The 27,075-nt window shown below is 31.1% G+C and overlaps 1 protein-coding gene across 1 annotated transcript in view; it reads left to right on the plus strand.

The window, feature by feature from the left end:
- The window catches only part of LOC129980530 (uncharacterized), a 376,005-nt gene extending 349,201 nt beyond the window's left edge, over positions 1-26,804 (plus strand). The window contains exons 7-11 of the mRNA XM_056090871.1: positions 904-1,254; positions 3,299-3,686; positions 12,478-12,558; positions 22,487-24,296; positions 25,227-26,804. Coding sequence (XP_055946846.1) covers positions 904-1,254; positions 3,299-3,686; positions 12,478-12,558; positions 22,487-24,296; positions 25,227-26,041 — 3,445 coding nt within the window. The 3' untranslated portion in view covers positions 26,042-26,804. The remainder of the gene's footprint in view (positions 1-903; positions 1,255-3,298; positions 3,687-12,477; positions 12,559-22,486; positions 24,297-25,226) is intronic.
- Positions 26,805-27,075: the final 271 nt, after the last annotated feature.

The following is a 27,075-nucleotide window of genomic DNA, read 5'->3' on the forward strand; positions in this document are numbered from 1 at the left end:
TCAGAAGTAGCAAGGAGCTATATCTGGGGAGTAGGGAGGTCAGGAGACAATTGGGATTCCGTGTTTCATCAAGAAAGTATATACATATCAGCTGTGACGGATCAGATGTGTATTGTTATGACGCAACTGTCAGTTTTTGATCTTTCAGAGATCTGGTCTTTTGCACCGAACTGCATCTCTGAGTCTGCTTAGAACTTTTTGATAGCACTCTTTAGTTACTGTTTGTCTTTACGGTGCGTATTCGTGATAGCCTGCACCGATGTGCGGTCATTTTTGAATCGGTTAAACCACTCCTTCACTTGTGTTACCCCCATAGCATCGTCTCCGAACACTTGTTGAATCTTACGAATTGTTTCACTTTGAGTATCAACAAACTTTTCACAAAATTTGATGCAGTATCTTAGGTCAACTGGTTCAATTATCTTGAGGAAAATCAAAAATCAGACAAATACTTATGAAAGACCTCACTCAGGGCTAGCAGGCTGCGGCTGACACACCCGAAAACAGAGAAGAAAAATTCAAGAATGGTCATTAAGGTGTCTTCGTCCACCGTGAACAGTGGCGCCGCTCTAGAGTTATGGTACCCAGGTGGATACTTTTTAGACAGCCCCCGTATCGTTCAAAAGTGTTAAAAAGTGCACAAAATTTTGTCACAAGAAAGATGTTATTCAAGAAAATTATGCATTAATTAATTCTGTAAATACCGGATAAATTACTATCAAAGCACTTTTCAGAAAAATGGTTCAACAGTTATTTTAATTTCTTTTTAATCAAAATTTTATAAACGTCAGTTGATTACTTTCTTCAATATCCACGCAATTCCTTGAAACAATTGTTCTATTGTATAAATTTTTATATCTTCATAATTTTTGTTTTCATTACCTTTGATTATATCATGCTTAGGGCTGTTGGCCACTGTCAAGGCTGTGGTGTCCACTACTGCAGACGGAATACGGGAAACGACAAAGAAAACACAGCTCCGGCGACTGGAGACGAACCTACCGGGTTCACCCCTCAATGGACCATGGACCTAGGGATTGTGTCCCCTTCTGCGGACGGCACTACACCCAACGTCCAAACGAGAACTTGCTCAAGAAATAGAACCAAAGCCTCGCCTCACGACCGGTCATCGCTGTGCTCCCAGAGCAGCCAGAGCAGCGGAACCAGCACCGGTAGCAATACGAGCTCTAGCAGCGGTAGTAGCATGTCCGAGTATTCAGTGCCTAAAAATTGTCTAGAGGCCTTTTATGACAGGTAATGCTCTAATTGAATCTTTTGCATTTAATAGCAGCCTTTGGCAATCGACTTATCATTCGGAATATTGACATTCCGAATTCAAGAGCTATAAATATGAAATACATTTTATTAAAAATTTCATATGATAAAATAGGAATTTAATCGAATGAATCAACTACAAATTACGGTGCTTGCAAATTTAAAAAAATCTCTCGGCAAGCTGGAAGGAAAAGGTAGATTCCCTGACATCTAAATTATTATCTGGCAAAATAAGCTTTAAAGATGCAATTATTTTTAAAAAAGCAACATCTAGAGATTTTTCTCTCTCTCTTTTTTTTTTTTTTTTTTTTTTTTTGTAAAAACAGCTTCAAAAATCTAAAATGTATAATTTATTTTAATATCAAAATGCAGATTTTGTAGATTTGGGGAAAAAAACTTTTTTATAGCCATTTATTCAAGATCACGGAAAGTTTTCTAATGTAGACGAAGTATTTCGATAATTAATAGTGCAACCTTTCAATGAAGTTCAAACATTTTAATAATTATTGATATTATAACTGTTGTTCTGACATTAAGATTTTCCTGTAACGTGCTTAAAGACATGCAGTACTTACAGACTTGTAAAGTACTTCTCACATTAAGATTTTCTTGTAAAGTGCTTAAAGACATGCAGTACTTACAGACTTGTAAAGTACTTACTTTCTTGTAAAGTACTTCTCACATTAAGATTTTCTTGTAAAGTGCTTAAAGACATGCAGTACTTACAGACTTGTAAAGTACTTACTTTCTTGTAAAGTACTTCTCACATTAAGATTTTCTTGTAAAGTACAGACTAGAACATTCTTCACATAAACAATTTTTTTTATCTCATTATTTTTGCTTCTGCTTAACTTGACGTCTTTTCAGATGTCATCTTATGTGTATGTATCTTACTGTGATGTACGATCCAAAATAGGCTTCATATAGTTCCAAAGTTCCAAAACTGAAATCTAATATAACTAAAGCAAAATCAATTTTAGTTCTACTATGGAATTTATTATTGTATTACAAAATGTCTATATAAGTCAACCTTACTAATGGAAATTAAATCTTGTGCTACTAATGATGTGCTACTAATGAATGAGTAAATGACGAATGAATAAATTATGAGTATATATAAATAAGTAGTCGCCTTCGAGAACCACTTGCTCACCCACCATATTAATAAAGGATGTCCTGAAATGAATGCAAGATTTGAATTTGCCACCATTCGCAGAGTAAAGTATTGGCAACCCTATTAAAAAATCATTTGACAGCTGATAATTGAGGATTAATAAAAATGGAGTGTTTAGGGTTAGTAAAAATTCAACCTTGCGTAATTTTGGGACACCCTTCAGTATTAATTAGGTCATCCCAACCAAATTTAATGAACAAAATCATAACACAACCAGAAAAGTCTTATTTTAAATTATGGATGGTCAGTAAATATAGTATTCTCATTTTATTATTATGTGTTTCAAAGACGTGATATTGCTAGTTATAATAATAGTTAATGATACTGGGATTTTCCAAATCTCTCATAACTGGAGGATGATGCAAAAAGGAACCCACGAATAACATTTTTAGTTATCGTAAGCATTCTCGTGAAATGGAAATTGGATATATTTGCATAGTAGATATAACCAAGGAATTGGTGCCGTCGTCCTGGCATAGGGGTAGCGCGTCTTCCCCGTGATCTGGGCGTCCCGGGTTCGAGTCCCGGTTTGGGCATGGTTGTTCTTCTGTAGTTCTATCTGTGAGATGTGTGAATGTGCCCTCCTGTAAAAAGGGGTTGTGCAAGCGAATGAGTGATGCGTGAGTGGCAAAGTCGTACTCTTGGCCCTAGTTGGCGCTGCTATAAAAAATAAGAGACGATCCCCTCAGGCTTAAATCGCTGTCTTCGTAACAGCGGGTTTGTCAGTAGCAAGTGCCATAAGAAACAAACAAACAAGGAATTGGTGCTTTCATTTTGCTAATTTTTTTAAATATATATAGAAGTGATTTAAAATAATTAAACTAACACTAAATACATTTTTTTTTCTAGACCAAAAAATATACACCACCAGAACACACCGGGCTCCAATTTCCCGTACAATCGTTTAAGCCTTACTGAAGACAAAGACAGATTAGGTCCCATACGAGAAGGGGGTCCGTGCACCTGCTGGAAGCAACAGAAGACATCCGAACCTGCTTCGCACGAACTATTACTATTTGGGGGTGGCCTATTATGTTCTTGTTGGGGAAGGGCCAGCATGGACGTGGACATGCCTTCAGTGAGTAGCAGTGGAAGCAGCAACGCCTCACCTTCCACATCACCCAAAAAGCAGATGCCTTTGGTAAGCGTCCCCATACTGCTGCCATGCACATGTGGGAAAGTTTCCAACAATCCATACCTCAACTATGCTGTACCTAGATCAGGAGCTCCTGTGAAAGTGAGTTCTTTTCTTCATTTGTGCATCAGTTTATTGAAAAATTATGTTGCTCTCTTGAAAATGATCGTGTTTTTAATTGACTGACATTTATTAAAGATCGAAAAAAGATCGAATTATTAAAGATCGAATTAAAAATTGGCTATGAATAGTAGCTGAATTTTTTCACTGCGAATATATATTTTATCCATTTTTATTAACCTGAGATGGATGGCAGGCAATAATAAATTGTCAGTAATATTAGTTCCATTTTTTCCATCAATTCTTTAGAAGATTTTAGTATTTATTAAAATAAAAATGATATTCTTATTTCAGTTTAATTTCATTTCAACGTTAGTAAACATTCAGTGTTATAATTCAGAGAAAGTCTTTTATTGTAAAGTAAGCAAACTAAATCTCGAATTCACCGGAATGGTTGGCATAACAATAATAGAAAGGAATTAAAAACCATACTTAATGTTAGGTAGTTTTTTTATTAAAAAAATTTCTAAATTATCAAAAGTTAATGCAGAAAAAAAAAGATAAAATTTAACTCATTCTATTTAAAATTTTTGAAATCGCTCTAGGAGCATATTCTCGCCCTCTAAAGTGCTCCAAATTTGGTAGGTTTATGTCAAAAAGTTCAAACGGTTTGCCAAATAGAGACCACTACACATACGTTTATCTTTATTAGTAGTACAGTTTGAGCTTAAAATATACAATAAAAAATTTAACACCAACTCTGCTAGTTATCATATATTTATTTTTAGAAAGATACAAACAAATGAACTTAATTTTATTATTTATTAATAACCACCTTTAGTGACCAGTTGGTTCGCCAAGATTAAAGTGTGCTAAAAATTCTAATTAAATATTTTATGCAATTTGGTCTTAATGGTTTCCTCAATAAAATATTTTTAAAATTCAACTTTTAATAGTCATATAACTTCCCTTTTAGAAGCCTAATATCTTCTATTCATTTCACTGTGCATTTCCTTAAGTTTCTGTCTGTACCTTTATATACCCAATTAAATCACAGAAAAGAGCAGATGTATTTAAAAATTAGCCACTTTTAAGAAGTTTTCATCTTTGCTTGATTCTAAAGTTAAATATTAATTATAAATTAAACAAAATTTCTAAATTTTTAATAAAATCATTCCTTATGCTGAGACTTTCTCATAATGGAAAAATAAACCGAATCATCATACAACAGAAGAAAAAAAGCCAGGATGAAATATTAGTAGCAATAGTGAAAAGTATCTTATTTTCACTTCTACAGTAAAATATATTGTTGTAAAATACGTTTAAAGGATATTTTATCGTTTTAAAATGGATTAAAAATAGAAAAAAAACGTATATAATAAAAATATACGTAGATATCATTGAAAAGTTAATTTTTAAACTTTAAAATGATGTAAAAATCTTTTTTGTCTTGTAATATTTTAGAAAGTTACTGCATCAGAGCACCAATATTTCGCTTCGTTTTTAATTAATTAAAATTTCGAAATAATACACCGAGAAGAGCATTTCCATCTTCCAAATTGTATAAATGCCAAGTTTGGTAGCTGTAGGTTAAATGGCCTGCTCTGTAGAGCACCAGTGCACATCCATACATGCACGCACATGTGACTGACACACATTTATTTTTATTACTAGTAGAGATTCTGCACTTTGCTTCGATGTAGTACTCTAAATCAATATGCAACGTGAGCAACGTCAGGAACAGGCGGAAAGTATAAATAACGCAACATAGCAAACTATTTTTGGTTCAAACTAGCCGCAATTAAATTCAATTAAAAACCCATTAAGCCCAAAATCACCCGATGATTTTTCGCATCGCAACGCTCTCAACAAACTTCTCAGCACTTTCCGACCGAGGAATTTTTAACGCCGCAATTACTCTTCCTCCTCGTGTTTCTACATTTACCACATCTCTAACTATTCACACTTTTGACTAATTATAAAAAAATAAAAGCAAACTCAAGGGAAACTTCACTTGTATTTGTTCCTAGCAAGAAAACTAAGACCATAAAAGTTTTCCTGGGAAAAGTTGAAATATAAAAACAACAACAACAACACAAACACGTACAAACGAACTATGACGAGTGGCTGGAAAGTAAAACTAAGCAGCTGCTATGCGTGCTAAGGTTGTACTTCGTTAACAACAGGAACGGCGCATTTGATGTAAATAAATAAAAGACTTCCAGAAGCGAAAACGTGTAACTGTTGACGTCGTTTGCGTGGTGTAGTCGTTATTTTTAGAAAGAGAGCGCTGTGAATTAGGTGTGTCCGATTGGAAAAAAATTCGAAGGAAAACTACGGCGGAAACAATAATAGTTCAGGTGTCTCTGGGTTTGGAATTGATAAGACCAATTTCGATTTTTTTTTTCTTGTTTTGTCTGTATTTTATTGAATTTTTTATGAATTCACAGCAGTGGCGAATATTTTCAAAATATTGGGAGACCGTTACTTTTTTCTTTTTTTTTATTTCAGAAGGAAAAAAATACCAGATGTATTTTCTTTCTTCCCTTTCCTCTTTTTCCATTTGCATATTTTGCATTTGTTTTTGTTGCTTGTTCTTCTTTATTCAATGCTGCAGTGGCAACATGCAAATAGAAAAATCAATCACTAATATCAGAATGAGATTGCGCTATTTATCTTTGTGCTTTAGGCTTGTTTTTCAGTTTCAACGAAGCAGTCTATCTCTGTGTTATTTTTTGATTTTTCATACAGTCATCATTCCTTCTAAACATTAAATTATTTAAAATTAACTTCTTTAATGAAAAAAATAAAAGTACTATCTTACTACATTTGCCCAATTTATAATTTTTTAAATTTATGCATTAATAATTAAAAATAAAAATACAGAGCAATTATTCTTTTTTTGTCCTAACGCTACGTATGGAAATTAATCTTCTTAGTTTTACTGCATTGTAAAAAGAGGCCAATCGGGTTAAAAATTAAAAATGCTTTAGATTCTTAACTAAATTAATAATTTCTATTTCAAAAGTGTTACATTAAAAGTAGGAATAATAGGATTTTACGTGTTTATATCTGCATAATAAAAAAAAACTATTACTAAGTAGAAGCATAAAATTCAGCATGCAAACTTTATAAAGGGTGTCCCAAAATTAACGCAAGATTTGAATTTGCCACCATTCGTTCAGTAAGGTATTAGCAACCCTCTTAAAAACCATTTGACAGTTGATAGTTTAGGGTTAATAAAAAGGGAGCATTACACGATAATCAACGTGTTAACACAAGGTTTCCATTAAATAAAAAAATACAGTTTTTTTCTTTTAATTTTTATATTTTTAGTGAATCGTAAAGTACATAGGATAGGGTTATGTATGGATTAATGCAAAGGACAAATGGCCTACACGGCTTTACTGGCACATATGCACTCTTTTGTGGAAATTTTGCATGACCATTTTGCATAAATGTGGCTGAATTTCGTTGATGCAGCGTTGAATTCCCTCCTTCAATTCACGCGTATTTGTGGGCTTGTTGGCATAACTTTTCACTTCAAATAACTCCATAAAAAGAAATCCAGCGGTCCTAAATGGCACGCTGAGGGGGGGGGGAATTTTTAAATTTTCGAACTGTGGCCGCCAGACTATCATTATTTTTGAAATATTATTCAATAATTAAAAATGTTGTCTATCGTTTTACGCTCCTTTATTACTAACCCTAAACTATCAGCTATCAAATGGTTTTTTAGTAATGTTGCCAACACTTCACGAATGGTCTTCCGTTGATTTTGGGACAACTTTTATCAAAACTGCAGATTTTCATTAATCTCTTGACCAGCAATTTCTTTTCCTTCAACACTTGTCAGGCAGAATTTTTTAAAGAAAAAATTTTAAGAGGGAGATATTGTTATAGAAAATTAAAGTTTTTTTTTAAAAAATAAAACTTTTTATGAAAAGTATCAACAATCACTCATTTCTGGTAGCTCGCCATTGACAATTTGTTCAAAAAAGTTCATGACTAGCTGGACCCTGCATTTCAGTTAAAGGAGTTAAATTTTGGAACCAACCCCTTTACTTCGAAAAATAGAAGGATTGGATCTTCTTCATTTCTTCATTGAACTATAGAACATAAAATACAATTGGTTTTAAAACTCAAACAGGAACATTGCCAATCGCACTGATAGAAAATGCAGGACTTTATTGTTTAATAACTGTTGCAATTCACTAGCACTAAAAATATTTTAATCATTTCTGTCACCACAAATTGTAATAGTTACGGTCAATTTTTAAAACATTTTTTAAATAATACAAATGCCATTTTCTCAAAGTTATCGCCAACAATAAATTACTACAGATAAATGTGGCGAATTTTCCTTAAAATAAATAAATTTAAATGCATTCGATAACACCTGGGCACTTTTTTATATGCATTGGTTGAGATCATTGAAGTAATTAACTTCTAAAAAAAGTAATTAACTTCTAAAAAAAATACCTTATAACCTTATATTGTGCCATCCTTTTATATACAAGAAAGCTAATACCCGATAGATTCTACTTTCTCGTATACGTAATATAGAGAAAGTATTATAATTGAAAAAAAAAATTCAAAACTCGAGATTTTGACGAATCGACACATTTTAGATCTCCCTGAGTTCAAAAACACATTTTTGGAAAATGTTTGTCTGTCTGTCTGTCTGTCTGTGACAAACATAACTTAAAAACGCTTTGAGCTAGACGGATGAAAATCGGTATATTGTCTTTACATTAAATTTATAGGTTTCTATCAAATTTTGAGTAAATTCCGTTTAGAGAAAGTCTGTCTGTCCGGCTGTCCGAGTATAAATTTCATGATAATTGCAAAATGAAGACATCTAAAGAGATAAAAATCGATACGAAAAATTGGCATCTATAGTCTATCTACACCTATCTAATTTTGGGCCAAATCCAACAAGGAGTTGATTATTTGTCGGTCTCTACTTTTAGAAACATATAAACGTGATAACTCAAGAACGGAATTGTTTAAATACATCCTAAATACATCAAATTTGGATGGGATTTTTGTGACTACAAGTGCAGTTTTTTATCAGATTTTTGCTCTAATCGGATGGCCAAAAAAAAGCTAAAACACAAAATTCGATTTTCAGATATTATTAACCGCATGCCAGGGATTAATCGCCAAATGACTCAAGAAGGATAACACGACGAATTCGGTAAAAATGCTAAATTCACCTCAAAGATTAATATTTCATAACTAATATACGCCAATGCTACGCAAGGCGTTCTCGGGATGATACTTTTAGCGAGAAAGTTTTAGAGAGACCACTCCCGTTTTTTGCGTGTGTTTATTCGTAATAAAGAAATGAAAGCATCCTTAGGAGTAATCCCGCTAAACCTTCTCCCATCACTGAATGGAGGCTTCTTGATCGAAATTCCACCTTTCCGCCAGAGCTGTTCCCGCTTTGTGTTTCCAGTGGATGAAGGAGCGTGTACCTAGAGAGGGTCAACATCCGACAGCGTGTGTTTGCTGTCTGCCCCTGTAAGAAACGTTCAGGGCAAAGAAAGGAAGGTCAATATTGAGGAAGGAATGTCCACTACTTTACGGCCACTTTATATACGGGGAGACTCCCGTATGCTGAGGAGACGGGATAGATTGTGGGATGAGTAAAGGCCGTGATAATAAAGATGCTTTTTCATTGGGGGCTAACTAAGTGAATTAGGTGCTAAGGGAGTCAAAGTTATGAAGATGAGAATACGTTTTATAAACAGTGAGTGAATATGCACCATGAAATGATAAAATTCATTTATCAGAGTTGAATTTATTCATCGAGTTGTATGGAAAGTTGGTAAATTTCTTAGAGACACCTTAAAAAAAAATACAAAATTTATGATCATTTGCTACATTTTTTTCATGTACTAACAATGCTACATATTGTTTGCTAGGTTTCTATAGTGAAAATATTAGCAATAGTCCACTTATTTTAAAAACCTATTAACGTTAGTTTTTTTTATCCAAAAATTTCAACCTGCGTTTAAGTAATATTTTGCATTTAGTTTGGTCATCTTGAGAACAGTGGCTTAGCTAGAATAAATGACGCCGGAGCATAAAAAATATTTTCATTCCTTATTGTGATCAGTTGTATAGCATGTGTGAACGGTATGCGGACATTTTCATCCTTTCATCATATTTGTATTTAAATAAGGGCATAAAAGCAATAAAGTTTTGCCTTCATTGAGCCCTCTAAGAATACCGCCTGGAGCACTTACATTCTCCCCCACCCCCTTGCTCCTACATTACTATACCCCTGTTGTTATAGAGAATCCAGGTATTAGTATTTTCAGTCTTTTCATATCTTTTAATTAGGTGGATATTTGATATAAATATACAATTTTTGTATCAAAAAATCGGAGAACAAATATCAGCTATGTAGCACTTATATTTTCCCCTAAATCAGATATTAGAATCTCGTTATAGACACCGCTCAGAAATATATAAAAATTTTGACCCCCGTTTTTCTTTTCTATTTCCATTCTAAATTGTTCGCCTAGATCAATTTGCTGTAAGTTCCACACGCTTTTTTCGGTCGCCTTTCCTGCTACACAAGAAATGTAAAAAAAAAAAAAAAAAAAAAAAAACCTTGTAAATATTGACGCATAGTTTCTTAGTATACTCCGATTTTCGAACATTGATTCATCATTCAATTTATTATTTACTAGCCGCCTTTGGCGACCAGCCGGTTCGCCAATCTTAATGTTCGTTAAAATTTTAATAATTAAATATTTTATGCAATTCCAACTTTAATAGATTCTTCAGCAAAATATTTTAAAACTTCACATTTTGATAGTCATATAATTCACTCATAATATTATAAAGGCCTTCAGTCATAACGTGATATGTATCTCTCTCATTTTCTGTTACCCCTCGTAGAATTTATGCTTTAAATTAAAGTGTAAATGATTAATCTGCAATTAATATGACAATATTTTTTACTGAAACAAAGCATTTTTTTAAATAATATGATTACTGATAATAGAGTCACTGAGCGTTTAAACTTTATGGGCACTAAAGAATATCTTTCTTCATTTATGTAATATCTCAAGAATTTGTCAACAAAATTTTCTCAGATTCATCATGAACAGATCGATTCATTAACAATGTTTCATTTTAAATGCACTAAGAAAATAAAATGAATCGTTTAAAATAATCGGTCGAAAACAGGTTTAAAAAAACTACTTAAAAAACGATGTACTTAAAACTATAAGCATATACAAAAAAATATATAACTAACATAAATACAATTTAATTACAAAAGCATGCAACTAACCTAAAAATAATTTCAATCATTAAAAACAGGTTTAAAAAAACTACTTAAAAAACGATGTACTTAAAACTATAAGCATATACAAAAAAATATATAACATAAATACAATCTACTTACAAAAGCATGCAACTAACCTAAAAATAATTTAAATCATCCGTTGATAGTGGTTGTCATGACAACAATCAGAACAATGCGCATGCGTGAATTTTCTTCGCCAGTTAGGTAACGCAAATGCGTGAATTTTTCTACGCCAGTTGGGGTAATGCTATGCAGATTATACATTTTTAATTTCCTTTATTCTGTGTTATTTTAATTCAAAAGTACTTCAGAATGAATCTGAAACATGGATTAATTAACAATGTTTAATTTTAAATGCATAAAACATTAAGAAAATAAACAGAATCGTTTGAAATAATCGGCCGAAAAATGTTAACCCTAGCCTCATTACTGTTGGGAGAAAAAAAAACTGAAGCCTTATTCATTTGGCGGTGGGGAAAATGGAAGATTTTTTGGCGGGAAAGTTAGTTTTTAATTAATAATTAAAATTCTAATTAAAAATTCAAAAAAAGGAACCCCAGGTGCACATTCCCGACCTCTAAGGTATACATGTACCAAATTTGATAGCTGTATGTCAAATGACCTGGCCTGTAGAACGCCAACACACACCCACACATACATTGAGCTTTATTATAAGTATAGATTACAAAATACAGGGAATTAATCTTATAAACATTGTTTCGAATTTTTAATATTGCTTCCCTTTATAGCTGATCTATATAGTAAAGAAGAGAGTTTACAGAGAAATAATTGTAATATGTAAATGAACATTATGACCTTTTTGAGAATATTAGCTATAGATTAATGCCACCAGAAAAGTATGAAAAGGTTATTTTGGAAATGAATTGTATGCCTTCCATCCACATACGTTGAGAATTAGATATTTCTGGATGCCATTTTTTTGTGAGCTGCTCCGAACTAACTATCAAATTTTATATTTTAATTCACATTATTACATTCAGCACGCCATAATACATTACTGAAGCTCTTCTGATATAAGAACGAGTTACGAGTTTCGCTCCTCGTCTCTAAATACAGAATATTAAATATAGTAAATAAAATCTTCAAATATTCTTTTCAAAATTAAGAACTAACTAAATACAATTTCCCCATTGCTGTAATGTTTCTAATCGAATCATTTTGGCATTTAAAGTTACATAAAAGTTTTGCTTTAACCCAAGGGGATTAAATTGTATCTACATTTATTTCAAAATAGAAAATAAATTAATCTGAGTGAATCTAAAATAGTATTAAGTTTAAAAGTTCAAATGCGAATACGACCTTCGTACGAGTTTAATTAATTTTTGAACACATCTTTATTTAGTAAATCTCGAAGACATCATTTGAAAATTTATCTGGAGGCTTTAATTTGTTTGTTTTTTAAATATATTCTATTCTGTGTAATCATGGTTTTCAATGCTTCTTATCTTCTTTCAGGTGCACTAATTTTTCTTTTTTCTCATTCAGGGAGTCAAAGATGAAGCAGGAAGTTCTGAGAAAAAGATAGAAACAGTCACAACTAAGACGGAGGAACCTCAAGAAACAAAAGTATGGTTTTATTGTAAAAATTTGGGGGAAATGTGTAATATAAAGAGAAATTTATCATTTTTTAAAAATCTTTATTAGAAATTCTGGAAGACATAATTAGTACTAGGCAACTTTTCTTGTTGTTTCTTTGTCTGCAAAATCTGCACAATTGTGTATATGCATTCTTTTAAATATTTTTTTAATGCTAAACATCAGGTGTTTATCTTTAAATTATGAATATCATGTCCAAAACCGTGATGTTAGCAGAAAATATATGATATTCCAGTTAAACTATTATATATGTTTTCATGTTAATTGATTTAACGATTAGATGCCAAAACAACGATGGTAATTTTATATATAAAGGAATTAACTACGATTTTAAAGGTTTCTGGTTTACTAATAAAATCTGTTTCTAATTGTATGATTATTTTACTAAGTATGATTATTTTACTTTAAATATTGAACACCTCTGGTCATTAGTCAATTCTAGTGACTGCAATATTCTAAGTAGTCAACAGACTAACTTAGAATACTGCAATTTAATTTTTAAGTAACATTAAAAATTTTCTACAGTGATTTTCGAAAACAATCATGTCTCTAATTTTAAATTTAAGCTATGCTTCCCGTTTTGATAATGATATCCTATTAGGTTAATGCATGTAATATCGAACACAAATATAAAGTAGTTTTTTTTTTTTTAATTCCTCCACACTAGATTTTCTGTATCAGTAAAAATTATAAAGGAGAAAGAATCTTAATGTCCTAGTACTCTCACATCAACTTGAGTAAAAGAATAAGGTTATAATGAACTAAATATTGTGGTTACATAGCCAAATCAGTTTTGTTTCTCATTTAATTCATACCCATGAATTGCAAAAGTTATTCATTAAAAAACATGAAAATGTAAATGTTTTCCCTGTCTATATCTATACAAATTGGTATTCTCATTATTTTAAATCAATCCGAAATAAAAGGCATGTCAATGTAGAGAGTATATCAGGAGAAATGGGCAGAAATTCATTAAACATTGTATAACGAAAATACTTGCTTTTGTCATGATCTCATTCTGTACAGTATTATTATCAATGAGGGAAAACATTTTATTAATTTTTTCCCTCTTACAACCTATGCGTTTTCACAAGATGAATCATATCAACTTTTATTGCAAAATGTTTCATGCATTTCTTAATGTAAAGTTGTTTTTTTTATCATAGTGTATATATATAAAGTGTATTTCCATTTCCTAAAATTAAATTTAGACAGAAGTTTTGTAATTTATTTAAATAACATTTTAATTATAATTGAAAGAATTGATTTAAAAATAAACAATATAAATTTCATTTGTTAGCAAACAAAACTACCTTTAAAATTTCTGTTAAAGAATATTTCTTAAAGATATAAATTTCGAAACATTTCGTATATATAAATTGGAAAATATATTTTTCTATATATAATTGAATTCAAATTTGAAATATGTAACAAATTTTTTCAGTATTAATTAAACCACTATAAATTCCTAATAGAAATTCAAGTTATTCGATAAAAATAAAATGAATGCATCTGTCAAATTGTGCATTTTTCAAATATATTTCTCAATGAGTGAAATATTCTATTAGGAATATAGCATTATAATATATTTTCAAATATATTATAATGAGTGAAATATCAACTTACAATGAGTTTCAAAAGATTTCAGCTTTTATTTTTAGTATTTTAATTTTATTAATTAAAACCCACGAAGAATTAGCTACATCATTATTATAATTAAAGATAATACAAGAGCTAACAAGATCTTTTAAATTTATTCAAAATATATCCAAGATTTTTACTTCTAATTATGAATAGATTTATAATATAATGTGTTATTCCTTTGAATGTGCAATATTTATATTCAGTTACAGTTTCATTCAACCATTTTAATCATCAAAATATTTTAAATCTCTAAAATTAAAATGATTTGTATATTGAGTCAATTGGGACATAATTACTTGAATAAAATTATTCATTTGAATACATTGAGCTTTTGGTGTATAATTTATAAAATGGAAGTCTTTTTTAAATGTCAATAAACTTATTTAAAAGCTAGAAAATATTTGGTTTCTCATATAATATATAATTTAAATGTTATTAGAAACATTATTATTCAAATTTTGATCCAGATTTTTCAAAGAAAAGATATATTTTTCGATGAAGCATTCTCTTTGCTCTTCAATATAGAGAAGAAGTTAATAGAGAAGAAGTTAACTTAAAATATGTCATGTTGTGGTTGTTCATAAGAAAGTACAGATTATAAAAACGTGCTACAGATGTTTCTCACTTAATGGTCTGAAGAGCTAGTAGTTCTATTTAGTGATGTATTTATATCGTAGATAAAGTAAAGAAGAATGGAAAAAAAAACCTATTTCATGTAAAATATGTATACTATAAAGAAAATGAAAACATTTTTATGAATATTCTACAATGTTATTTTTGTTCTTATTTTTACTCGTTTTGTTCTTATTTTTAATTGTTTTGCTCTTATTTTTAATCGGTAGTTTATAATTCAGTATTAACATTATGAAGAAAAATGTCATAAACTTTATATGCAGTTTGGCTCTATTCATTTGTTATCAAGATTTAATTAAAATAATTGTTTAGATTTTAATTAACCTCTTAAAAATAATTTTAAAAAGATATCGGCGTCTGAGAATAGAGTATAATTGTATAAAATTTTGAAGCATCAGCTTATCAGGATTTGAGCCAAAAAATATAATAATTAAACACAAAATCAAATTAATGAGTAAACTAGCATGCAAAACAGCAACTTCTTTATTTTTCCTTTTATATTTTTTATTTATAATTAAATATTATAAATGTTGAGGAAAATTGAAATAAATCTTTTCAAATTTCCCACAATGTTACAACACTTATATGGAATTCATATTTAATTAAATTAATCAATAATTCTGTTCTGAAAATATTGAAGCAAAGTATTGTCATCGAGAACCGCAGTGGTGCATCTATTAGTAAAATTCCATTTTTATATACTTTAAACAAGTCAAGCAAAAATATGCAAACCTATGCGTTTCAGATATATTATGCATTGATCAGATGTAGCTAAATAACAAAAGCAACTCAAATCACTGCTATGAAATATTTAATTCTAAAAAAGAAAGGGTAAATAATCCCTTTCTCGAAGCTAACTCCTTCACATAAAACACAATGAAAAGACTGAAAAAACACTCACTTTTCTGCTTTCTTTCGAAAAATTTAAAAAGGAGTGCAGCCTCCATCCTTTTAAAATAAATATAAAAAATAAAGTAATTGAAAAGGGGAAAAAAACTTCACTATTTTCTGTTCGGCTACGAGTTGTTATTTATGGCCCCCAGGCGATGTGTCAATGATTTAGCCAAAAACTTCCAAGCATCCTTCATGCATTCAAAAACCTTCTCAGTATTAGAATTCCTGAAAGATAAAAATATATATATAAAAATAAAAAAGGATACACGCTAATTATGTCATGTACTAGTTCTTTTATTCGGCTCATTTTTTTTTTTTCATTTTTTTTAGCATGCGTTTCTTTTTTTTATATATTAGCTTTTTGTCCCTGCGCTAGATTTAAGTGCGGAGAGCTTCTTCACTTTCTGTTTTTTCTTTTTTTTTCAATCATCTTGTCCAAATAATTCGAAATGCTGTTGTTGTTGAAAATCCTTGCAACCGTAACCTCCGGGCAAACTGCAAAAGAAATTTTGCTTTACAGTAATACTAAACACGAAAGAAATGCGTCTAGTGCTGATGTAGACGAACGACCCAGACGCAATTATTATTTTTGAAAGAAATGTCCGTATATTCAAATACCTGAGTATGGCGTTTCTTAACTAGAACTGAATAATGTTTTGTTTTTTCTTTAAAAGGAGATTTTTTTTCGTAAAAATGTTTTTTTTTTTGGTTAGTTAATTTTAAACTTGTAAATCAGAATTTTTTAAAAGGACATTCTATTTTTGAAAGAAAAATAATTTTGTGTGATGACTTCAAGAAAATCGTAACATACTTCTTCTGATCGTGATCTTTAGAACACAGCCACCTTACCGAACTTTGAAATTTTCCCCATGTTATATTGCGATTACTGTAACTTGAATAATTTTGATTGCATTTAAATTGGCGATTGATTCGTTGTAAGCAGGATGATACTATGGCCAAGTTAGTAACTTGCACCCATAACTTAGAGGTTACAATTTTTATTATCTTCGTACCTCCTTTCATGACTTAAGATTAGAAGATAATTCAAATTGGGCTAATTATCTCTGCATTATAACAAAAAAACTTCACTTTTGAAAGTTTCCAAATACTGCTGCCACTTAAAGTAGAAACTAAAAAGGGATTTTCAAAACTGATTACTTTCTGACGTCAACTTTTGACATTTTGTTGAAAAGCTAAAATCAGTTACATTCTTTTCCGATCTCTTCTTCCTGTTTCAGTCCTTTTGAAAATAAAGGAAGAAATAGCTGAGAAGAGTGATTTTCTTTTCCTTCTATTTTTGGAACAAAACGATTTCTGTCTTGCAGATTTTTTTCATCTAGAAGAATGTTAGTTGCGAAAACGATTTTATTTAATTAGACGCAAGTGGATCAAAGTTTTCTATTCATTTACTCAATTAGTTTCCTTTAAGTTATTAAAGATTTATTGGCAATATTGTATAAAATTATTCTCTTAGAAATTTCTTGAGTATTATGTGCTGTATATAAATTTAAAAGCGTGCTTTAATTCCTGTGAATATATTTTAATCTTTGAAGCTAGAGTGTGAATGTTTTTTCTTTACTTTATATTTTGAAATAAATGAAATTATTTGCTAAAATATTCTCAACTAATTCTTTAAATGATGGCTAAATTATACAGGGTGTTTATAAAGTCCCGGACCCATTTTGATGTTTAATAACTCATAAAATAATAAAGATAGATTTAAATTAATAACAAAAATGGTTAAATAGACTCAAAAAGTTTCAGGACCCTTGTCAATGAACTTCCACGTGTGCCCCCTTCGTCGCACGGAGAATATCAAGTCGATAGTCAATTTCACGCCAGGTAGCGACAAACATGTCGGCATCCACAGAGCCATTTGCGCACATTATGGCGATTAACAATGCCAGAAACATGAAAGGATGCTTCATCGGAGAACATTATGCTCTTCAGAAAATCAGCAGCATCTTCTATCCTCCTTAGCATATCTGTTGCAAAGGCCATCCTCCTATGCCTATCGTTCGGTTCCAAAACTTGAACAATGTGAACTTTGTATGCATGCAGTCTTAATTTTTTCTTAATAACCTTGTACACCGTCGAAATTGGCATATCCAATTCTGTTGCCGCTGATCTCACAGATATTCTAGGATTGTGTAAAAATGTCTCTCTGACACGCTCAACATCAAAATCACTTGTGCAAGGACGTCTGGAACGTTTCTTATCTTCGATACTTCCAATTTCTAGAAAATTCTTTTTCCACCGCAAGATGCTGTTTTTGGATGGAGGATCTTTTTGGTAAATTCTTCTGAAATTTCTCTGTGCTTGCACTATCGATTTCATTTCTATGAACCATCATAAAATCTGTGCTTTCTCTTGTGGTGTATGCATTCTCTTTAATATCCGCTCGAATAAAACATCACATTCAAAAGTACTACATAGAACAAACACATAAAAAGTAAACATAACATTGCAATAGTTGCCAAAAACAAAAGAGAGAAAAATGCAATTAATAAGCAGACAATATTTAGAAAAGTACAGATATTTAGACTGGAAAATGAAATTATCTGAAATTAACCACACGCGCAGACGATATTTACAAAAGTAAAAATATTCAAACCTGAAAAGGAAAATATATGAGTTATTCCATCAATAAATGCCATAAGTGTGTTTATATCTTTATTATTTTATGAGTTATTAAACATCAAAATGGGTCCAAGACTTTATAAACACCCTGTATATTGGAATGAATCCGGTCTTCCCATACATTTTTGTCTGCTATTTTGATCAGTAATAGACGTCTCTTAAATCCTTTCTCCTATTTCTCATATTAGATCGCCTCGTAAGGCTTTTTCAAATGTTATTTCCCTATTCCATAAAAAAAATATTTATATTGCAGTAGAAATACTTAAAATTGTAACTAAAAAAGTCTTAAAAGAAATTGATTGCAAGAATAATAAATAGAAAAGTAATGCATATATGTTTTGCGTGAATAGTATTTAGACTATTCAGATATAATAATGAATTAAAGATTTATTTGCATTTAGCTGCTAATTCATTGAATTTCCAGTGTATAACTAATGCGCTTGAGCACTGAAAACAGCGACACCTTGGGGCACTCTTTGCAACAATGATGCTTACAAAATATGACCATATAAAATCCACGAATCCCATATCCAGTGATTCAAAATTAGAATTAGTGTTTATTCTTTGTCTATATACATTTGGGCCTCATGAATGTATTTCATTTAACCCTTTAAAGGGCCATTTTTTTCTAGTCATATTATGTTAAAATATTTTTAGGCTTGAAATTAGAATAAGGAAAGAGATTCATTTAGCTTATTAGATAAATTTAATTTGATTAATTAATTAATTTGGTTAATTAATAATTAAGTAACAAATCAAGACACATCATTTTGTGTGAGATAAAGTACTGAAGCATCTAAGTTTCTGACTTACTAAAAAAATGTGTCAGAACTTATGCCACCCTACATAATTTCATACAAAGATAGATAAATTTTAGAAAGGGCCTTAGAAAGGGTAAAAGGACTTTTTTAAAAACTACCTACCTTACTGGAGAATTTTTTTCCTTGAAAATTACATCAATAAATAATTTTTTTTAAACTCAGATTTTTTTTCCACTTTCCACATAATTTAACGAAACGAAATAACACTTTAAAAAGGTGTTTTCCATTCTTTAGATAAAATTCAAAATTTTTTCTTGAATTTAAATTGTAGACTTTTTATTTTTCATTAATACCATAAAAAAACGCTTCGTGTTCGTGTATTGTCTTTACATTATCTAAATCACATGCTAAATCGTAAAATTCTTCAGCACGGAATGCAATTACATTTAAATCATAATTAATTTCAAAGCGATAGCGAAAGACGGAAAGGAGAAAAAAAAACTTCATTTATTTTTCTTAAGACAAGATTATGATTAAATCCAAACCGGAAACCTACACATTCTCCCTAATTAAATGACAGCAAAAATAACAAGAAATTATCACGAATTCCATCAAATCGCTTCTTCACAAAACTTTTTCATTTGAGAATAATACAAAGATATAAAATTGTGAGCACGATTATTGAAAAAAAATCGTTTGTTTCTTGCGTTTTTTTGTTATTTCTTTAATTACGTTAAATACGAAAAATAGAAATAGAGAATGGAACAAAGTTAATGATATCAAATATTATTAATAGATTATAATTATCTTGAAGCAGTTGTAGTTATTTCATGGATATGCTTAGTTTTTTTTTTCAGTATCGAGTATTTAATTACCTTTTAGTTAATGTTACAACTGATGGGATTACGTTTGTCTATAAGAACAGTGCAAATTGAAGAAAATGAAATTGCGATTGCTCATCAAAAATTCATTGTCGGTGTAAATAATATCCCCAATAATTAAACTCAAAAACTATATTATAGTAAAAGCTCTAAGAATTCTGTTTAAAAAATAACAAAAAAAATTCTTCTTTTACTTGTGGCGGAATATTTCTCTTATTACTAAATTTTAACTTATTTGTTATGATATCATTATAATATCTGAGCCTTGCTTTGCTTCGTTAGAAAATTTAGATTTTCAAAGAATTATTTTTCATCTGAATGAAATCGTCTTCAAAATATTTAAACTATTATTAAGCGGGTGTGTATGTTCAGTGTATTCAGTCTTGCATAAAAGGGTGCGTATTCTATCGACGATATTTCTGACATGCGTCAAATGGCAGAGTTTTCGATATTTGTATCTGTAATGAAGCCAATATATCAATCTATTTAAAAAACATTTAGACATTTAAGAATCACGATTATCCTTATATGTTTTTACATTGATTTAGATCAAAATAACTGTCCTAAAAGTGATATTATCTATTAGAGGTCAAATAAATCCAACTGAAAAAGATAAAAATAAAACGAGCATGAAAAATATAAACTTCTGAATCAAATTATTCAAAAATTTTAGAGGATTCAATTCGTTATCGCATGACATTCACTATAATTTCCAGCGGAATGACAATATATAAATGCACAATATTTGGGCTTTCTGAAAATATTAGCAGCCGTAGTAACTGGGATGCATTTTTAATTCAAAACCAGTGGAAGTTGTCTTCTCAAAACTTTCTAGCATACTCTCTAATAAATTTGTCTTGACAGAGAACCTCTTACATGGCATTGGCGTAAAATACTAACGAAATATTAACTTTTGGCTTGAATTTAACATTTTTACTTTATTTATCGTGTCATCCTTAGCGAAATATTTGGCTATTAATCTCAAATCATAATAGTATCCAGAAAATCGAATTTGTATTTTGACGCGTGTTTCTCAACCAATTGAAACAAACATTTGACACAAATCTGCATTAGTAGTCATAAAATTAAATACAAAGTTTGATACATTTATGTCAATGTGTTTTTGAATTATTGAGTTTATATGTTTTTGAAAGTATAGACCGTCAGACAGTCAACCAGTAGTTAGATTTGGCTCAAAATTTGTCAGGTATTTATATTAAAATTGTTAAATCTATGAACCGCATTTTATTGATCTAGCTGTCTTCATTTTATAGTTATTGTGTTAACTTCTAGCCAGACAGACGGACTTCCTCTTAACAGATTTTACTTAAAATGTGGCAGAAATCTGAAAATTCGGGGTAAAAACCGTATACGAAATTTGAACTAACTAGCTCCAATCGTTTTTTTAGTTATTTATCTTTGTAACAGACAGGCAGACAAACGGATATTTACTAATAAAAATTTGTTTATCTAACACAGGGATGTCTAAAACGTGGAAAATCGATAAAATCTCTAATTCGAAATTTTTGACTATTTTTATGCTTTCTTTATACTACGTATACGAGAAAGTAAAAATGGAAAAAAGAGAAAAAGGCCAATAATACGTATCCAGTCTGGAATGCAAAAGTTTTCAATAACTCTGATAATGCTATTTAATCATAATCAAAACGATTCGTACACAACAATAATTTGCAGCGATCTATAACGTTTATGAAAAGAGAAACAGTTTCATGAATTTTCAGTTTATTGTTAAACATTACACTCCAGTTCTTCATAATCATGCAAAGTATGACAAAATACTTTTTAGAAAATTGTAAATAATATTAGGAAGAATAATGGAGCTTAGAATGCATGTTGTCACCAAAATATACAACAAAACTTTGCCAGAAATTTCCATTTTCAAGTAAAGGAAATGTGATTTCATGCGTTGATTGTACTTTTAAACGTATGAACTGTGGTTTTTTTTATGAATTCTTCAAAAGAACAAACATTGTTTCATGTTGATGTAAATAGTTTTTTTTTCTGTTTATGCTATACCAATTTATATCTTGAATCAATTTTATTAATTGGCTTTAATTTTAAGTTCGGCCATCTTATATCGTTGCTTTTAATATTTCTTTTTACCTTAAACTCACATAATCTGTTAACCGTTTGTCAACCGACTAATGTCATAAAATATTCTATTCTGAAGATTTTCTAGCACTTAAATAATTCATACACTTATTCTTGGCGATTTGATCAAATCTTAAAGATGTATTCATTCAAGGTAAATCAATAATTGAAATATAACTACAACATGAAGGTCCATGAAAATAGAGATTTAATTAAATATAAAAATATTCTACACTCTAAAATTTAAATTTAAATCATAAGAATCTAAACCACAACTTTAAAAATTATATGCAACATATCCTAAAATAGCTATTCATTTTTTTTACTTTGCAGATTATTAATAAAATGGACAACACCAACATTCCAGGCGATGAAAAGGAAAATAATGGAAATACTCTTGGAGGAGGTACCTCAACAAAACCTAGTCAACCCCTTCAATCTAGTTATTACCAACAACCTGTGTGTTCCTGCCAACGCTTGCTTTTATGTCCTGGAAGCCTTCTTCCTTCGTTGAATCAAACTGGCACCACCGATACAGCTAGAAGATTGGCTGGAAGAAATAGCTCAGAATATGGATCTGTAAATCCCAAAGGAGCTGCTGGTCCTCCCCCTCCACCTAGTGGTAATGAAAATTCAAAGCAACGCGGTGGCAGTGATCACAATCTCAATTGCCGTTGTAGACAACCGCCTGTCGTATGTCCTGTGGCTGGTCCTGACTGTGGATGTGGACGCGTTCTTGGCATGCCTTTTTTAAATACAATTGGAGCACGTGTTGGTAGAAAAGACAATGCTAATCACATTTATGTCAACCTCAAATATCTTCAAGAAACAGCAGCGGCGGCCTTAACAAGTCAAGGGGTACCAGGAAAACTCATTCCATATTACGCGAATTTGCATTTCTTGCAAACCCTGTCTCTTTATGAAAACGCTGAAATATTAGATGTCAGGCCTTCACATATAATTCCTACTCCATTTCCGGATGGTACGATTCCTGAAGACAGTGAGAAACCTCAAGAAACGATTCCTAAAAGACCTAAGAAGAAAATTGAAACCCCATCAAATAATGGAGTATACGAAATGATGTCATTTAATCAAACAGAATTTCAGTCAGCCTCTGGTGGGAATTATTTACTGATGCAACCCGGAACGTCAGAGACCAGAGAGCTGACTATTGCTGAAGATCCATCGACGCCTGTTTCATCGCAAACTAGTAGTGCTGATTCCTCAGCAACGTCAAGTTCTTCAACAACACTAACAGGTAATACAGTAATTGAAAGCGATGCTGTGCCACAATCAATTTTGCCTTTAAGACCTTTCATGCCTGTTCTGTTGCCATTCCATGACCATACATGTGATTTGAAAGAGAATTCGGAATGTGAGTCATCCTGCGGAGGCCGGAAATGTGGATCTGAGCACTGTCGTTCATCTCGCTCAAATTCGCTTGGAGATATAAAAGTATCAATGTTTAAAAGGGGACGATCCAGTTCGACGGATGGCAGACAGGAAGGGGTGACTCCAGAAGATTTAGGAAGTTGTCAGCACGCAACCTGCTCAACGGCAAGTCCGAAATCCACACCTCGCAAACATCCACTTCTGACTAAATTAACTCTTCGGTCAAAAGAGAAATCTTTCAGTACAGATGAAATAACACCTCCATCATCAGCCCCATCATCACCAGACAGTTTGTTCTTAGAAAGTATTCAAAAATATCCATTTCATAGATCTGCTGATTGTCTGCAACTCAATGAAGAGTATCGTCTCTCAGAAGAAGACTTATCACAGGACCCAGAGGTTATAATGAGCCAAAGCATGGATAAAAGCCTTAGTCGAACTCCAGTTAGCATCAAACGCTCTTCTAGTGTTCCTTGCAAAACGAATCCCAACAATCAGCAACAGTCTCAGCATCATTCAGCAAGCTCAACTGATTCAGGGATATCAACTCATCTACCAACATCAGTCGGTGGTCAGGGTGCAGTATTTTCACATTTTATAGCTTATCATGGATCTTTGCCTAGAAGGCATTCTGGGAATGCAGCTAACCGTCATCCTGTTCCAGATAGGAAGTTTTCTGCTGGAGTCGGAGGCAAAGCATCACAAGAACAGAAATCAAGCTCAGATCAGTCGAAAATGATTCTGATATCAGGTATTGATTTTCACATATTAAATACAAATCTAAGCAATAACAAAATTTTAATCTCTTTATTATTAGCAGTCGTCTTTAATCTGTAAATTTTAAACTTTCTATAAAATGTAATTTATAATTTTTTTGAATCAGATATAATGTTATACCTTTCTGTATAAGTAACATTATGTATAAGTAATATAAATAATATTATTTATGTGTTATACGTTCTTTTCGTTAATCTTTACACAACTCAATTGCCTAAATTTTTGTACTCTTTTATGTTCGATTGAGAATGCTTCTGCAAAATTAAGATAGAAACATACCTTAAGCATACTTGAAGACATATCAGGTTTCAAGTATATGATATCCAAATAGTTTATATGTTTGTTAAAAGATATCGTAAAATACTTACAAAGCTCAGATTTGCTGATGATCAAAATTTTGCCATCGAAAGTCATTAAATGATTAAATTTTTTATAAAAAAGATATCAATTAACATGCTTTCCAGCAGTTTTTCTTGGTAATTTCTTAAAATAATTTTATTTGAATAATGATATAATTTTTAACTTAACGTATGCATTATAAATTTATTTATTTATTAAAATGATCAATATATACCTTATTAATGATAAGGTATATATTGAGTTTATCCTTAATTTAATATATATATTCAGAATATAATATTTTAAAATAATTTTCATTGATAATAAAATAGAATATTTTCCGAATTAAAACATATATTCAGAATTATAGGAAATATTTTATCTGAATAATATTATATTCGGTATATATTGAATTACTCATTCATTTAATTATATGGAAATCTGCATTCATTTAGCATAAGTAAAAATGATGTTCTATGATGGAAACTACATTTGAAATCTAATTTGAACAAATATTCGATTTGAAAATTTTCCTTATTACTTACTTATGCAATTTTTCTTCCAGAATGCAAGCAATGCCACCAGTTCGTAACATCCCCCGATGGTGTACTGGTACTGGACGCTAAAAGCATGACGTCTAGTTCCTCTTCAGATATGTCTGACTACATAGAATCGCTTTCATTGTGCTCTCGCAGCAGTAGTGGAAGCGGAAGCAGTGGTTGCGGTGGTGTTGGAGCCAGCGAATACGTCCGAACTGATGACCTCTGCAGTGCCCTGATGAAAATTCCTACCTCTTGCACAAGCTCTCTAAGACCCCGATCAGGAAAGGAGTACCATTCTTTTGATAGGGTACTTATACAAGATGGCTGCCCATACATTCCTGTAACAGATTGTTCTCATCTAAACCTCCCATGTTTAAAGCCTTTCACCGATGAGACTGGACAGTTCAATCCTACAGAGGAAGTGGTCAATGACAATACAACCAATGCTTCAGAGACTGGTTCCAACAACAATGTAATCAACAATAACAATGCCAATAAGACGAACTCTCCTTCGCCAGGATACATAAGTTCTTCTCCTGGAAATGTGGACTTCCTCTCATCTCCAGAAAAAACGTCACAGTTTACGTTCCCCAAAGAAAGTTCCAAGGAGCTCAACTATCTGGAAGTAGTTTCTGTTGGTGATTCTGAGCCTACTAGTCCTATAGTAAAGCAGGGGTCGGTGCAATACGCCGTGATTGACATGGTGGCAACGTCAGCGGCGAGGAAACTAAGTTCTGAAAGGGCACAGCTGCGAAGTGAAGGGAGAAGTCCTACTCCCACGGAATGCAGCCCCAAGCATACTTGTATAGATGATGCTGGTGCCAGTGATAAAAAGTGAATAGTTTAGTGGAATAAATGGGAGAACTAGTGAAGATTTTTTCATCCTGGTGATTTGGTGTTTGTAGAAAAAAAGTGTGCTGCATCAGCTACGGAATCTAGAGGAAGAGTTTCTGGTTAATGAGGCTCTTATCCATAAGCTGGGGCTGCGTTTATGTCATATCCTGCAATCGCATTCTGAAGCGGTTATAGATGATCTCAAGAAATATAAAACGAACTATTTTTATATTTACATTCACATTTCTCTCAATACTTACTGTTCGCCACTGGTACTTTGGATCTTTGATACGGATATATATATATATTGAGAAGATTATAACAGAAGAAATGTCAAGAACTATCAACATAAGACTCAGAGCAATTTTTCGCATCTGTAATTGCTATCTCTAAAAGAATAAACGTATCATTGCTACAAAGCAGTGCAAACAGGACTTTTTTTAGTGTTAGAGACTATTGATGGAGAATGATATAACGTATAACGTCAAGTTGATGTGCGTCAGCTCAAATTCTTTTTTAACTAAGAACATGTGAATCTCGTTTTTTTCGATGTGAGAGATTGTTTCACAATGAATTTCGATGGTGCCTACTTATATTGTTTTATAAACACCAATTGGTCCCTTTAATCCTGATATTCATTTTTAGATTTTGTAAATGAATGGTGAAAAAAAAATCTTTTACTCTTTCTTGTAAATATTCCAATGTATTATGATATTTCTTAAAAAATGTGGTGAAATTTTTCGAATAGAATTTTTGTCGTTTTAATAAAGGAAAGGATATTTATGTTAATGAGATTAATTACTAAAAAACATATTAGAAGATTTATTTATTTATATGATAAAGCATTTTTTTTTTTTTACATTTTTCTGAAAATACTTCATTGCACTTAATTTTTTTTATTGAATTAATGTTTAAAATTCATATTATTTTATCCATAATTAATTAATTTTGATGTTAATTATTTAATTATAATTTAAAAATTTCTTTTAGATAATAAATTTCAAATATTTAAATTGGTTAGTCTATTGTCAAATATTA

Source organism: Argiope bruennichi, chromosome 8 (genome assembly GCF_947563725.1).
Source record: "Argiope bruennichi chromosome 8, qqArgBrue1.1, whole genome shotgun sequence".
NCBI classification, from domain to species: domain Eukaryota; kingdom Metazoa; phylum Arthropoda; class Arachnida; order Araneae; family Araneidae; genus Argiope; species Argiope bruennichi.